Source organism: Paroedura picta, chromosome 14 (genome assembly GCF_049243985.1).
Source record: "Paroedura picta isolate Pp20150507F chromosome 14, Ppicta_v3.0, whole genome shotgun sequence".
NCBI lineage: Eukaryota > Metazoa > Chordata > Lepidosauria > Squamata > Gekkonidae > Paroedura > Paroedura picta.
Window position 1 is genome coordinate 31,026,562 of NC_135382.1, and position 14,559 is coordinate 31,041,120.

A 14,559-nucleotide genomic window follows, 5' to 3' on the forward strand; every position below is an offset into this window, starting at 1 on the left:
TGTAAGGCCTCAATCCAGAAAAAGCTAGTGTCACACAAATAACAATTTAACTTGTTGAGAATAATTTTTCTGAGCTTCAGGATTCCTTGTAAAAAAAAAAAAAGACTGCTGAAAAATAATTACTTGAATAGGCAACTTTTGTTTACCCAAACAGGTTTTATTTGGCATGTTTTAGGTTTTTTAAATTAGATGCCTCGGAGGTATTCTTTCTTAACCAAAAGGCAGGATATAAATATTTTAAATAAATAAAATGATCTTCTGAAAATAACTTTAAGGCATTAGACATAAGAGTGGTAAGTTCCATTTATTAAAATTTAACCATGCTCATCTTCATTAAAATGCATACCTTGCATGATTCTTCTAACATTACAATATTTTAAGTCAGATGAAAAACTGAATCTCTCCCCCCCCCAAACATTCTGTATTTCATCGGGTTTTTAACTAGGAAATGTCACAAAACTAGCATGGTTTTATGCTATCCGATTCAACATAAATACAATATTTACAGGACATTAAAATATGCTTCAAATTGCTGATCTGCCATCATAGAGGAGATCTGTTTTGACCAAAAGATATATGATGTCCAAGAATCCAAGCTAATGTTTGACCAGGGGAAGGTGTTTCAGCCTAAAAAAGAAAGGAAGGATGGAGTTAACTGAATGATGATTATAAAACCAACATGAATGCAATATTCTTCAGTCAAAGGCCAAAGCCCTACAAAAATTCTGAAACTGTAAACTGAATTATATGCCTGTTTTCTGATCAAGGTAAAATGATCCAAATACTCCAAAGAGTTTCCAAAACATCAAACAGTTTAGTGCAGGCATAAATAAGTGAAAGCATTTCCACTGTTTTTACTGTGATTAGCCTTTTCTCCAAGCAAATTTAAGCTGTGATCTTCAGTCAATGAACTGCCCGGTTCTTACACAGTGACTACACAAATTAGCTTGTGAGCATCTATTCAACTTCTGAATACAATCACTACTGCAACGACAGGATCACAATCTTCTTGATTCCCTACCAAGTAATTATGCTGACTCACCGAAGAATGTCTTCAGTCAGTCTTGGTGAAGATTCAAGACACTTTTATTGGCATATTGATCGCTGTGAAGTTACAAAATTAAGCTGCTCTAGAAGTATAATCCCTCCCTTTAGCTACCAAATATCTGCAAACATACTTATCCCAATTTCTTTGCAGGTAATATCTTAAAGGCGGCAAACTGGTAAGAGAACTTAAAACCTTGCAAGTACGTGTTTGAAACATTATTGTAGATGAGGAATTTGGAGCAATGTAGTAGCAGTTGTGAGAAAGCACAACTGCTACTACATGAACATGAACAACTGCTAGTCCATGAACATCTGGAGAACCACAAGTTGACTACCCCTGTTCTAGGCCACTGAGTCCAGAACTCAGGGTCGGGGTGGGATATAAGTAAATGCATCTGATCTATCTGGGCTTACTGGAAGCGGCAGGAAATGTGGTGTACAGATCTTTAAAATGTTTTGGGGCATACAAGAGAACTTTGATATGCAGAAACCTGGGGAGTCCAACTGTGTAAAGGCAGCTGAGCTGTGATGTTCTCTTGATGGCACCTGGTTTGGGACCACACCAAGTGCTGGGCTGGATGGGCCACTGCCCTGATCCAACATGGCTTCTCTTACATTCTAGTGAGCTGCTACCTTCGTAAAAGCTCCTGCGGAGGTATGTTGAAGGTCTCTTCTTCACTGTGGCTTTCGCTGCTGTTGGCAGAGTCTGAACCACTGGTTTTCTCAGATTTCTTAGTCTTATGCTTGCCCTTATGTTTGTGTTTCTTGTGTTTCTTTTTCTGCAAAAAAGTTCACATCTTACCATTAGCCTCTCTCTGCAGCATAGAAATCTATGGCAAAAGACAAAAATCAAAGGAAAAACAATCCCAAATACACGTAAGATGGCCAAATGGAGGTGCCAAGGTTTAATAGAGGAATGTGTACACAAATCCTAGGCATTTCAATGGATTTAATTCCTAGGAACAGGTTTGCAGCCGGTTTAATATTCCAGTGTTTAGTATTCCCATAATAATTCCCATATCTTAATGCTTTATGATACTGAAACAAAAGCCAAAACACCAAAATCTATATCTTTTAATAGAGCCAATAAAAGCTATGGCAAGGATTTGGGGGTTGTTGTTTTGGACCTTGCACAGGTCAATGTGACGGTTCACACTGTTTATCTAACCTGTGATATTTATCCAGTGCAGAACTCCCCACATCAAGAGTAGGATCCAGTCCACATATCCACCCTCAGCACACCCAGGCTTCTAGGGAAACAGGAAGCCCAATGCAGAGATCCCTGCCGGCATGCTTTCTGTCAAGTTCCATTCATGACTGGGATGGAGGGGATGGATTTTACCCAGCACTCTTAGCGTCACAAATGACTTAATGCTGGACTTTTACCTTTTCCTTCTTGTGTTTGTGCTCCCGTTTGGTCTTGTGTTTCTCTTTGTTCTTCTTGGGTCTGTCTTTCTTGCTGGCTTCAGAATCGGTTACCTGTATGTCCTTATCTTTCAGCAGAGCTCCTGAAGCACAAAATCAAATGCAGAGAGAGCGCACTCGCAATCAAGGTAACTCATATATATTATACCAAAACATTTCCGGTTATGTAAACTGGTCTTCTAGGGCAGGGGTAGTCAAACCTGTGGTCCTCCAGATGTTTATGGACTACAATTCCCATGAGCCCCTGCTAGCAAATGCTGGCAAATGGCACACATTAGTCTCCAAGAGAAAAGGAAAGTGTGTTAACAAACAAAACCAAAGTTATTATCACTTACCAGATCCACCAGCTGGAGGTAGCCTTGGCCCAAATTCTTCTCCTTGTTCAATTTCATTTGAGGGTGGAGTTACAGTAACAGAGATCTCAGGAGCAATAACTTCGCTTTCTTTAAAGAAACAAACAAAAATCGCAATACAGGAATGATTAAACTGGTGCTCTAAACACAGCAGCAAGCTGAATAGCTCAGTTTGGCTCAGGAAGGGTTAGCCACAGTCAGTACTTGGATGGGAGACCACCAAGGACAATGGAGGAGTGATATGCAGAGGAAAACAATGGCAAATCACCTCTGCACATCTCTGACCTTGAGCACCCATGGCTGGGGTTGCCATGAGTCTGTTGAGGTTTGAAGGCATATTTTTCTTCTAAACATAGAAAGAATCCCCTTGCTAAGTCACAGATATGACCCTGCCATTCATGGTATCATTCTAGCCGGAGATACATTTATGGACTTTCATGGCTGTAACTCTGCTTTAGATGCTACTGTCAGGATCCTGCTTCTAACATGGATGTCATAGCAAAGGCTGGTATAATCTATGACACGTATGTATAAACTTACACAGCCTATTGGAGCATTCAGAGCAGTTTTTCTTCTTGACGAAAGAGTTGAGGGATTATCAAGGTTTCTCACAACAGTTTTTCAATCTGTCTGTCAGTCCGAAGGTAATTCTACGGACTCAAGATCATCCTTCATTTATTCATGGAAACCCACAAAAAAGAAAATGACCCCTTACCTTGTCCTTCAGATGGAAGGCCACCTTGGCCACCCAACTCATCATGGTGCTTCAAAGTGTCCAAGTCTGGTCCGGGCACTGCTGCCGGCTGCTCCTCCTCCTCCTCCTCACTTTCTTCTTCTGAGGACGATGATTTTTCATCCGAAGAGCTAGCGAAGATGGCTTTAAATAAATCCATTGACGGCCTGCTTTCTTCCTCATTTGCTTCTTCATTTAGACTTGTCTTTTCATGTACCACCTGCGTGAAAAAACAAAGTCAACGAAATCACACAAGAGTCCAGTAGCACTTTGAGTTGTTTGTATGCTGAGGAGCCTTTGAACAACTACAGCACACTTCTGTCTACTGGGGCAGCAGAGCAGAGGTGATAATAAAGCTATTCAAGTGAGAAGACCGGACCACTAGGGGCATACAATTCTGCAAGTCTACAGAACCTTGTGATGGGAAATGGGGATGATATTGCCTGTTCACAGCACACAGGTGTGCTACAGAGAATGGTTTCAGTCTTAGTGAAAATATTCTGCAACTCAAGGTGATAAAGGTTGAAAGGTGTATGTTAAATAACACAATAAACTTTTACTGGAAGCGTCAAACAGAGCCACTGTACCTTACTAGAAGCAGGTTCATCCATCTTATTGTTGTCCTTGGATTCTGCTGTGACTGGCTGTTGCTCCTTAGTATCAACCTTTGACCTAGCCAAACTTATGAACTCGCTAATGGCATCCTTTTTCTTTTTCTCTTTGTCAGAGACATCCCATCTGGAAGGCTTTTTTGGCTCTTAAAGATACAAATACAGTATAGTTTCAGTGTTATTTCATGTCCTCATTCAGTTGAAAAAGGCATCCAAAGTTGATTGACCTCAACACAACATCCTAAGAACATAAGAGAAGCCATGTTGGATCAGGCCAATGGGCCATCCAAGCCAACACTCTGTGGCATACAGTGGCCAAAATCCAGGTGCAATCAGGAAGTTCACCGCAGGACCCAAATTCTAGAAGCCCTCCCATTGTTCCCCCCAAGCAATGAGAATATAGATCAATGCTGCTCCAGACATAGAGCTCTATTTATACCCTGTGGCTAATAGCCACAGATTGATTTCTGCTGCATATGTTTATTTAATCCCCTTTTGAAGCTGTCCATGCTTTGAAGCCACAACTACTTCCTGCAGCAGTGAATTCCACATGTTAATTACTCTTTGGGCAAGGTAGTACTTCCTATGATCTGTTCTAAACCTACTGCTCATTTATTTCATTGACTGCCTACAAGTTTTTGTACTATGAGAAAGGGAAAAAATACTTCTTTCTCTACTTTCTCTATCCCATTTGGTCTCTGCCTTCTCTATCCCATCCTGCTTTGTCTCTTAGCTTGAGGCAGGAGACACAATGCTACTGCTGTCTACGCATGCACACATGCAACAGAGCCTTCAACAAAAAGTGAAGGGGGGGGGGAGAGCTACTTAAGGGCTCACAACACAACAAACTGCTTTACAACTCAGGTGAGTGTCTCCACCCGCAGGTAGGACCGATGCGCTACACCCTATTGTGTCTCAATAATGTCCAATGTCAACAGTTTCTTTGAATCAAAGATACAAGGCAGCAGCTAAGCACTTACTATTGGGAGTATTATTTTGCTGCACTGCTACATTTGCAGGCTGACTCATCATCTTTGTCGTTGGCTCTGATACATTCAGGAAATTAAATACAGAATACTTGTCACGTTTCACCTTGGGCAGCCCAACAATACTTGATCTGATAGAAAATAAAAACAGCGGTTTGGAGGTCCAACTCTTAACTTATTGCCATCACAGAGCTAAGGCTGTCAAAAAAATAAGGTAACAAGAATGCTACTAATAAACAACAAACATAAACTGAGACTTTATTTGTGGTCAAGAATTCCAAAATTTTACACGATGAATTCATTGTAGAACTCTCAAGAATGGTTGGCATCTATTTCCAAAGCTACTCAAAAGCAGAGTGTTGCTTTTTTTTAAATGTTCAATATTTATTCCAACTTACTCTGGATAGGGATCAGGAACGTTAAACCTCTTGCACAGTAGTTTGTCTGGGTGCCACTCAAACCGCTCTCTCGTGAGCTTGCCGAACATCTTCATCTTTGCAGCGGTCTCTTTGTCGTCAAGGTCAGTCTAAAATAACCACGTAGTTACTAGTATTCCCAAGTGCTAGAGAACATCAGCCAGTGTGATGTAGTGGTCAGTGTGCCGAACTAGGATCTGGGAGACCTAGGCTTGAATTCCCACTTTGCCAGGGAAGCTTACTGGGTAACCTTGATCCTGCCATACACTGAGCTTAATGTTCCTCACAGGATTGTTGTGAGGATAAATGGAGGAGACTGACGTAAGCCACTTTGGGTCCCCATTAGGGATTCAGGGAGGGTATAAATGAAACAAAACAGATGACCGATACATAGAGGATAAAAGGTAAAGGTATCCCCTGTGCAAGCACCGGGTCATGTTTGATCCTTGGAGTGACGCCCTCCAGCGTTTTCATGGCAGACTCAATACGGGGTGGTTTGCCAGTGCCTTCCCCAGTCATTACCGTTTACCCCCCAGCAAGCTGGGTACTCATTTTACCGACCTCGGAAGGATGGAAGGCTGAGTCAACCATGAGCCAGCTGCTGGGATTGAACTCCCAGCCTCATGGGTAGAGTTTTCAAGACTGCATGTCTGCTGCCTTACCACTCTGCGCCACAACAGGCTCTTACATAGAGAACAGGAAGAATCTAATCCACAGTAAATTCATTTCCACAGAAAACCCTATTTTTTAATAGAAGTTACTGAAACTGTGACCAAAACATCACGGTGATCCCGAAGACACACCTCCTGATCTCGAGCGACTTCTACTTTGTCGGTGTCGTCCTCATGCTTTGCGTGGGTAAATCTAGACGACAAGATGGAGCTGGAGGGTTTGTAAAGCACTGCAGCACGATGGAACTCCTCCTGCTCCCTTCCACGCTCCCATTCTGTCAGGCTTTGATCTAAACAGCTTCCTAACACATTTAATGAAGAAGGAAAAAAAGAGAGATAATTAGTAGCCCAAGAAAACCAAGCTGAAATATAAACCGTGAACGTGAATACATATGCAAGAGGGGGGAACACATACTTAGGGAGCGATTACGATACCTTTGCCAATGAAGCGTAAGAGAACTTTTAGCATAAACAAAGAGAAATCCCCTCCTGGAAAATGGGAGTATCTTTAACGCAATAAAACACAGATGCAGGGTTTGTCTCACAATGTGGGAACAAGAGCCCACTTACAGAGGGGGGCAATCAATCAATCAATCAATCAATAATACTACTAATAATAACAGCAGCTGTGTGGACCTTTGCCAATTTACCTTTCTTTCCCTGTTTAAGGCTTTCAATGTAATGTTCATATCTCTTCTGTTTTTCTGGACTGGACGCAAAGGGTTTGAAGTCACTACCACCAGAGATGGCTAGCTGAGGCCCCAACACTGACGGCCACTGCTGTGGAGTGTCATGTAAGGCAGGTGCCTGGAATTGGTCTTGCAAGGGTTGATGGACAGGTGTCTTTAGTTGCTGGCCAGCTGCCTGCTTCACTTCTTTGATTCGCTCTTTGTCTTTAGCTGACAGATACTCTAGAACAGAAGTTGTTGGACCTACCAAGGAAAGAAATACGAGCAGTGTAGGCACTACTTCTACAAAACTAAACCACTTTCTAATTTAAAAACAGAAACGAGACTTTACAGGGTTTTCTTGATTAAAAAGTATATGATGGAACACATCTAGAATGCAGACCAACTTCACCGTTACTGATGGGACTACCAAAAACGTTAAGATAATTCCACTAAAGATGTTATCTACTTGATTTATACTCCACTTTTCTCCCTAGTGGGAATCCCAAAGTGGTTTACAACATTCTCCCCTTCTCCATTTTACCCTCTCAGCTACCCTAAGAGGTAACTTTCGCTGAGTGTATGACTGGCCCAAGGGGCCTGCAGCAAGCTTCCATGGAAGGGGGTTGCTGGGTTTCGAAATTTTATTTCCCAGGTCCTAATCTGACACCACTCCGGCTCACACTTTGTCCAGTCTCCCCAAAAGTGCCCCACCTGCCTTGATACATGAGATCTACCTCATGACAGCAGGCAATATCTCGGTATAGAACAACTCAAGGGGCAAACAGGTCAAAACATTGGATACAGTATATAACACTGAAAGTTTGGCTTATCGAGATATACCAGTGGAAAAGACAGTGAATTCAAATGATCAACTAATTTTGATAATCGGCATTCAGATAAGAAGAACTATGGAATATTCAAGATATATTTCCTCCCAAGAAGTAGAAGCCATTAATAGAATGGGCAAAAGTACACAACAGGTTAGACCAAACCATGAGAAACAACGAGAAGATACCTGTCAGAGCTGTCTCGCCCAACAGTTCCCTCCTCTGAGTCGCGCTTTTTTGGTGCCTGCTTTGTAGTGCTGTCTCACTCTCCAACTTCCCAGTCGATTCTGCTAATGTCTGCACCAAGTGGGCGTTTCCACTGAGAGCATTTATCACGGGTCTAAAGTAATGGACTGGCCTGTAGTCCCTCGGTAGATCAGGTGGCAGATAAATCTTCTGTGCACACATCCCAAAGGAAAACAGTCTCACGCTGATTAGTTAAGCATTTGATAACGCAGTTCGCAAGAAGTTATCGGGCACTTTCATTTCATTATGTTTTAAACGAGGGGTCGTCAACCTGTGGTCCTCCAGATGTCCATGGACTACAATTCCTATAAGCCCCTGCCAGCGAATGCTGGCAGGGGCTTATAGGAATTGTAGTCCATGGACATCTGGAGGACCACAGGTTGACGAACCCTCGTTTAAACGATATCGAACTGTACAATGGGCGGCTCGTGCCGATCACAGAAAGAGAAAATGAGGCCACCAACATCTAAGGTAAGGGTTTCTGCATACTTTCCCTTTTCAAGACCCAATACAATGAACCAATCATAACTCCTTAAAATTATGATACATTAAACAAGGCTGATGAAATCATACGGCTGCTGCAACATTACTGATTGCATTTATAAACATTTATTAGTCCGGCAAGCACAGAAAGGGAAGAAATGCATGGACAAAAATAAATAAATGAACTAATAAAACTTCTTCACAGCAAACCACCAACATGACTTTGCCTCTTGCAAATTCCAGTAAAATTCTGCAGGGGTCCATTTGTTTAAATGCAGGGGGAAAAGAGAAGCATTCAATGATCTGATCAAAGAGAACAAAAGCGACTTGCTTACCTTTTGGGAGGATGTTGACTTAGAGGCCAGACTGAACCCATCCAAAATTTTCCCAATATATTTAACTTCTTTTTCTACTTCTGTAAAGTGATTGCAAGAGTTTGTCAGTACTCCCGTGGCAAGAGAACAGAGCAGAGTTAAGTAATACACGGTAATATAGCATCCCACCTTCTAGGAAGTTATAGATAATGGAAGATACTGTCACTGGGTTTTTGACTTGCTGAAGCCACGCAACCCCTCACCTGGCTTGCTTTTATACTGCTTAGGTGCTGTCCAACCATACAACCCATCTCCTGGCTCTTGATCTTTAAGGACAGTATCATACTTGGAAAGCGATTCAGTAGCATAAATATCATCGTCTTCCTCTTCCAAAGCTCCTACACCAAAAGCCTATGAAAAAAAACAATGTAAATGATTATAACCAAAGACCATTTTTATAAGCCTGATAACTGCGTCTCGGAATAAAAAGAACAAAGGACTGATTTCAGACTGCTAAACCAAGTAACAGTGGGCACTTCAGTACCCTGATTAACTCAATACAGACTCTTTAATGAGACGGTAGATCTGTTCCTAGACCATTCCATTTCAGACGGCATTTGAGGTTTACACAGGACTGAATACCGTCCATGTGAAACAGTTCCCTCTCTACAGACACCCACCATTGTCAAGGAGAAACCTAGTCTGATTTTTGCCCTTGATTTGCTAGTTTTCTACATGCAGGGGATAAGGTTACTGACCTCCAGATGGGGCTTGATGATCCCTCAGAATTACAGCTGATCTCCAGACTACAGAAACTAGCTCCCTTGGAGAAAATGGCTGCTTTGGTGAGTGGACAGTGTGATGTTATTCCCTGCTGAGGTCCCTCACCCCCCCCAGGCTCCAACCTAGGAGTTTTCCAACCTGGAGTTGGCAGCCCTAACCCCACCACCTTTGCCACATGAAAGCATTCATTTGTGGGAGCTCCGCAGACCATTTTATTCAGCTTTACCATGTCCAGGTATTAGGCAAGGCACTGAAGATGTAGTCCTTTGGCCACTGGGACATCTATTCAGTTGCTCCTTGAAAATCAAGGATTTCTGCAGGCCCCACATATCCCTTTGATTATCAATCTCCACAGCTGTAAGTATAACACACATTGACTGCTAAATATTTTTACCTGCCCCGAGATACCGAGTTTCCGTCCTTTACTTTGCCTCAGATCACCAATCAGATTTGCGTTTTCAGAACTGGGATTGAAAAGGTTGACGTGTTCCTCTGAAACTCCAAATAAGGCTTTAGAGGGATCCAGGCCTTTATAACCAAGCCCGTGGACATTGTCTTTAGGAGTCAGATCTACGGGCATCACATCTTTGGGTGCAAACGTGACATTTTCTGGCTGATATTCATCCTCTTCTTCCTTTAGGAAATTAAGAATGGTTACCAATATATCTCCCCCCCCATTGGCATTAATTACTGCCATCACAACATATACTAAAATGCTTAAATTACATAAGATAACTAAGTATAGAACATATCTTTATAAACAATACCTCTGAATCATCAGATCCTGGGGGCAAAGAACAGCCATAGATTTTCACACCAGGTTCTGCAGTGAATGAAACAGAGAGATTAAAATTGCCATAATTCTTCAATACATTTTCCATTTAAGAGTTGATTCACTTCTCTGCCTACACTTCCTCGGTTACTGAAGAGAGAGAGGCAAGCCCACTCTACATGGTAGCTATATTACTTGAGAAAAAAAAACAGCTATGAAAATTATCCCTGGCCGACTAAAATAGGTGACTGCTCATTTCTGCTGACTCAAAATCTATATTTAATGGAAATGTACCAGGTTTTTGCTTGCGTGCCTTTCTCTTAACTCGTGGTCCAACTCCTTGTCCTTCTTTCCAGCCCATTTTTCGCAACAAATCAATACCGATGGTTATCCTAAGAAGAAATGTATAAACAGAGGGTTGTTGCAACTGTGCATGTTAATAATGTTCAGAGCAGGAGCCTAGGTGTAACCTTTTGCCCAAGGGTGAAAGTAAATGTTGCCAGATAGTCCAGCCCTTAAATGTATACCAACAGACTGAAGAGATTGTTTTTAAATAAAAACTTTTAAAATAAAAGCCTTTACTCAGCAATAGGGCAGAGGATAAACATACTTACTTTGCAGGTGCTATATATTCATTCAACAATACGGCTCCAGGAATTGGGGCGACAATCCCTGCAATTTGTCTGGCCTTCTCCTGTAACTTATTTTTGCTTTTGGAAGCAAATTCATCTGAAACTGTAATTTCCTTGGGTGCTATTCCATGTTCACTAAGATCCTAAGAGGACAGAGGAAGGGAAATAGGGAAATAGGTCCTCATCCAATCCACATAAGAATTAAAACAGTAATGAAACAAATATATAAAGGGTACTTCAATTATAGCATAATTAAAGGCATTCTTCCCTAGCTAAGTGGTGTCATATTGTCCACCTTAAATGTTATACATCTTAAGACTAATAAGGAGCAGGGAGGGAAGGCCGCATGGCATAGCCTGATCTTGACAGGTCATGGAAGCTAAGCAGGGTCACTATTTGAATTGCACCCCTCCCCACAAGGAAGGCTCTGCAGAAGAAGACAATGGCCAACCACCTGTTTCTCACTTGCTTTGAAAGACCCTTACTGGGGTCGCAATAAATCTGCAGGACGTTAATGGCACACGTGTATACAAAAACAAACAAGAGGTTTATATACATATTACATATTTTCATACCATGTGAACTAATAATACCCAAGGATTTAATTCTGCATTGTTTGTGAAAGGTTACCTCTTCATCCATAAAGTCTTCTGGACCCAAGACTGTTTTCTCTGCTCTCTTTTGGCGCGATGACACAAAAGTCGACGGTGCCCATCCTTTAAAGAAAGCAATTTATCTTTCTGTTAGATTGAAAGTGGGATGGAAAGGTAAGGTTTAAAACTAGTTATGCTATACTGGTAAGCATGGGCTTCCCAGAAGATTCACTGTAAAATTCAAGGTGCTAGTTTTAAACTATAAAGCCCTAGATGATTTGGGCATATTGCAGAAATTGCTTTCCTCCCCTTGTCTCATAGCAGCTTCTGCCATTAAGCACTGCATCACAACAATTCCTTCCACGGGCAAAGTCACAGCGGCCACCTGAGAGGTGTTTTCTAGGGTGCTCCATCATTATGGAATTCTCTTCCTCCAAAGGTGTACATACAAAGGTGGGCCAGCTTGGTGCAGTGGTGTCTCCTAATCTGGAGAGGCAAGTTTGATTCTCTACTCCTCTGCATGCAGCCAGCTGAGTGACTTTGGCATAGTAACAGTCCTGTTAGAGCTGTTCTCAGAGCATCTGTCAGAACTCTCTCAGCCCCCATCTATCTCACAGGGTGTCTGATGTGGAGAGTGGAAAGAGAAGGCAATAGTAAGCCGCTTTGAGACACCTTTGGGTACAGAAAAACGGCATATAAGAACCAAATCTTCTTCTTCTTCTTTATTTTTAGGTAACTTAGCACAATGCTGGATCCAGACAGTGTTTTCAGACAATCCCACCCAATCCCGTTTTGTATTATGAATAACAGACCTCATACTTCTTTTGTCCACGCTGGTCCCATGATTCTCAGCACAGCCTTTTTGAGTGGCCAAAGACCTTTATACCTATCAACCCGCAGAAACGTTGACAGGATCCAACCCAAAGTCTCCTTCAGAGACAAAAGACAACTAACCTTCTTTAGAACCCACAGTGTTATAATAGCCAGCAGAGAAGCCACCACTAAATGCTCCATGAAAGCGCTTGTATCGCCCTTTTTCATCTCTGACAGTCTGCTCTTGTAGAGGAACTGGCTTCTTGATTCGTTCTCCTGCAATTATTTAAAAAGCAACAATCTGAATAAGAGGCGGGAAGAACCATAAGTCAGCAAACTGTGAAAAGATGCAAATGTCTATGGAACAATCTACTAACTTGAAAGGTATGAGAATTTGTTTACTCCATGCCCAGTAAAGCAGGGCTACTTCCCAGACACTGCCCTTCCCTCAAGTTCTCTACACCAGGGGTAGTCAACCTGCGGTCCTCTGGATGTCCATGGACTACAATTCCCGTGAGCCCCTGCCAGCCCCTGCTCTACACCACAGAATTAGGCTGGTAGGGACTGGAACTTCATCAGCCCTCCCCCTCATATGATCCAGGAGCCATGACAGAGAGCCAGCTTGGTAGACAGCCAGCAATTTTTCAGGGGCAAAGCAGTTTCTCAGTGACAAATGCTTGGCATGCAAAGAGTTGTAGCTTCGCTATCCAGTTAAAAGGGTCAGGTAAGTGATGTGAAGACCTTTACCTGAGACTCTGGCAAACTCTTGCCAGTCAACCAACATGGACAGTGTTGTCCTTGATAGACCAAAGGTCCGTAGAAGGCAGCTGCACATGTAGTACTGTAGACGTGCAGGGGCTTTCGCATTGGCTCCAGTTCAGACTCCAGCTCAATATAAGGCAGCCTTATGTGTTCAAGTGGTTCTCAGATGTGTGCAAGCCATTCAAGGGCACTTCACATGTTACATATTTTCTGCTTAGATAAGAGCTAGAGCAGGGGCAGTCAAACTGCGGCCCTCCAGATGTCCATGGACTCCAATTCCCAGAAGCATTCGCTGGCAGGGGCTCCTGAGAATTGTAGTCCATGGACATCTGGAGGGCCGCAGTTTGACTACCCGTTTTAGATACATGAACACACAAAGCTGTCTTATCCTGGCCTCGTTCATACAGTACTATGAATGCATGTACAGCCTGCATATATATCTGCTTATCAGAAAGAGCAGCCCATGTTCACTTTAAAAACAGAAATAGGGGCCAGCATTTGTCATTTAAACTGCACATTGTTAAATGAAGGTCAACAGGCCTGCAAGTTTAAACTGTGCATGCAATTATATACACACCAAGAGGCATGCAAAGAAAAATCATGTGCACTAGACAGAGGCTTGCTGTGATGTATGTAATAAACCGAGTCAGACCTTTGGTCTATCCAGGTCCACCCTGCCTATCCCTATGAGACCAGTTCCCCCAGGTTTGAAGCAGAAATCTTTCGCATCACTTACCGCTTGCTACTTTTAAATGGAGACAGAACCTGGCAGCACCTGAGAGTAAATGCAATACCTCCACACTCATGAAACTGCCTCTGGAGCCAGACCACTCCTCTGACTGGCGGGCAGCTCTCCACTTCCCCTCCAGGACAAATATATCAAGGGCTGAACCTGACGCTACCTGCATGCAACATGGATGCTCAAACCCATGAGCCACAGCCCCGATCCGGTCCTCGCACCTGTTGTCAGGAACACCAGCCCTCCCAAATCTGTCCCTCGCGCCCCCTGACTGCAGCTTCCCCCCCATTCCCCCCTGCAATGCTGCTCGCTCAGAAGCCCATCCCGCCGAAGTAGGCAGGACTTCGCCTTCCAGGTAAGCCCAGGTGAAGGCACTGGGGGCTGCCTCGCGCAATCCACACCCATCCCTTCGCCGGGCGAAAGCAAAGCGGGGCTCCCGAGGTGCAGCGCCCGGCCGCGGCCTCACCCTCTTCCAGGGGCTTCAGCGGGGCGCCGCAGCTCACCAGGTCCTCCTCCTCCTCGTCGCTGTCGCTGGCCGCCATCTTGGCAGGCCTCCCTCTGACGGGGCGGGAGGCGGAGGCCGCTCGGGCCTCCTCCGGCTCCTCCCTCACGGAGGCGGGCGGGCGGGCGGGCGGCGAAGAGTCCAATTATGAGAAGCCTCCTCGCCCACTCCCGCCGTGCT

The 14,559-nt window shown here is 43.5% G+C and overlaps 1 protein-coding gene across 3 annotated transcripts; it reads right to left on the bottom strand.

Moving 5' to 3' along the window:
- Positions 1-288: 288 nt before the first annotated feature.
- On the bottom strand, positions 289-14,487 carry GPATCH1 (G-patch domain containing 1). 3 transcript variants are annotated; one of them, XM_077309632.1, is made up of 20 exons: positions 14,344-14,487; positions 12,518-12,652; positions 11,601-11,686; positions 10,953-11,113; positions 10,633-10,730; positions 10,334-10,389; positions 9,961-10,200; positions 9,047-9,194; positions 8,805-8,884; positions 7,929-8,133; positions 6,893-7,174; positions 6,375-6,544; positions 5,554-5,681; positions 5,150-5,286; positions 4,146-4,315; positions 3,541-3,778; positions 2,808-2,915; positions 2,434-2,555; positions 1,681-1,826; positions 289-627 (listed from the first exon to the last, which is right to left on the bottom strand). In XM_077309632.1, the coding sequence occupies exons 1-20, from the start codon at positions 14,417-14,419 to the stop codon at positions 597-599; spliced, it is 2,817 nt and encodes a 938-aa protein (XP_077165747.1). In that variant the 5' UTR covers positions 14,420-14,487; the 3' UTR covers positions 289-596. The 3 variants fall into 3 exon arrangements, with proteins under 3 accessions (XP_077165747.1, XP_077165746.1, XP_077165748.1); XM_077309631.1 differs by having other exon boundaries at positions 7,929-8,136; XM_077309633.1 differs by having other exon boundaries at positions 1,663-1,826; positions 7,929-8,136.
- Between the last annotated feature and the right edge of the window lie 72 nt (positions 14,488-14,559).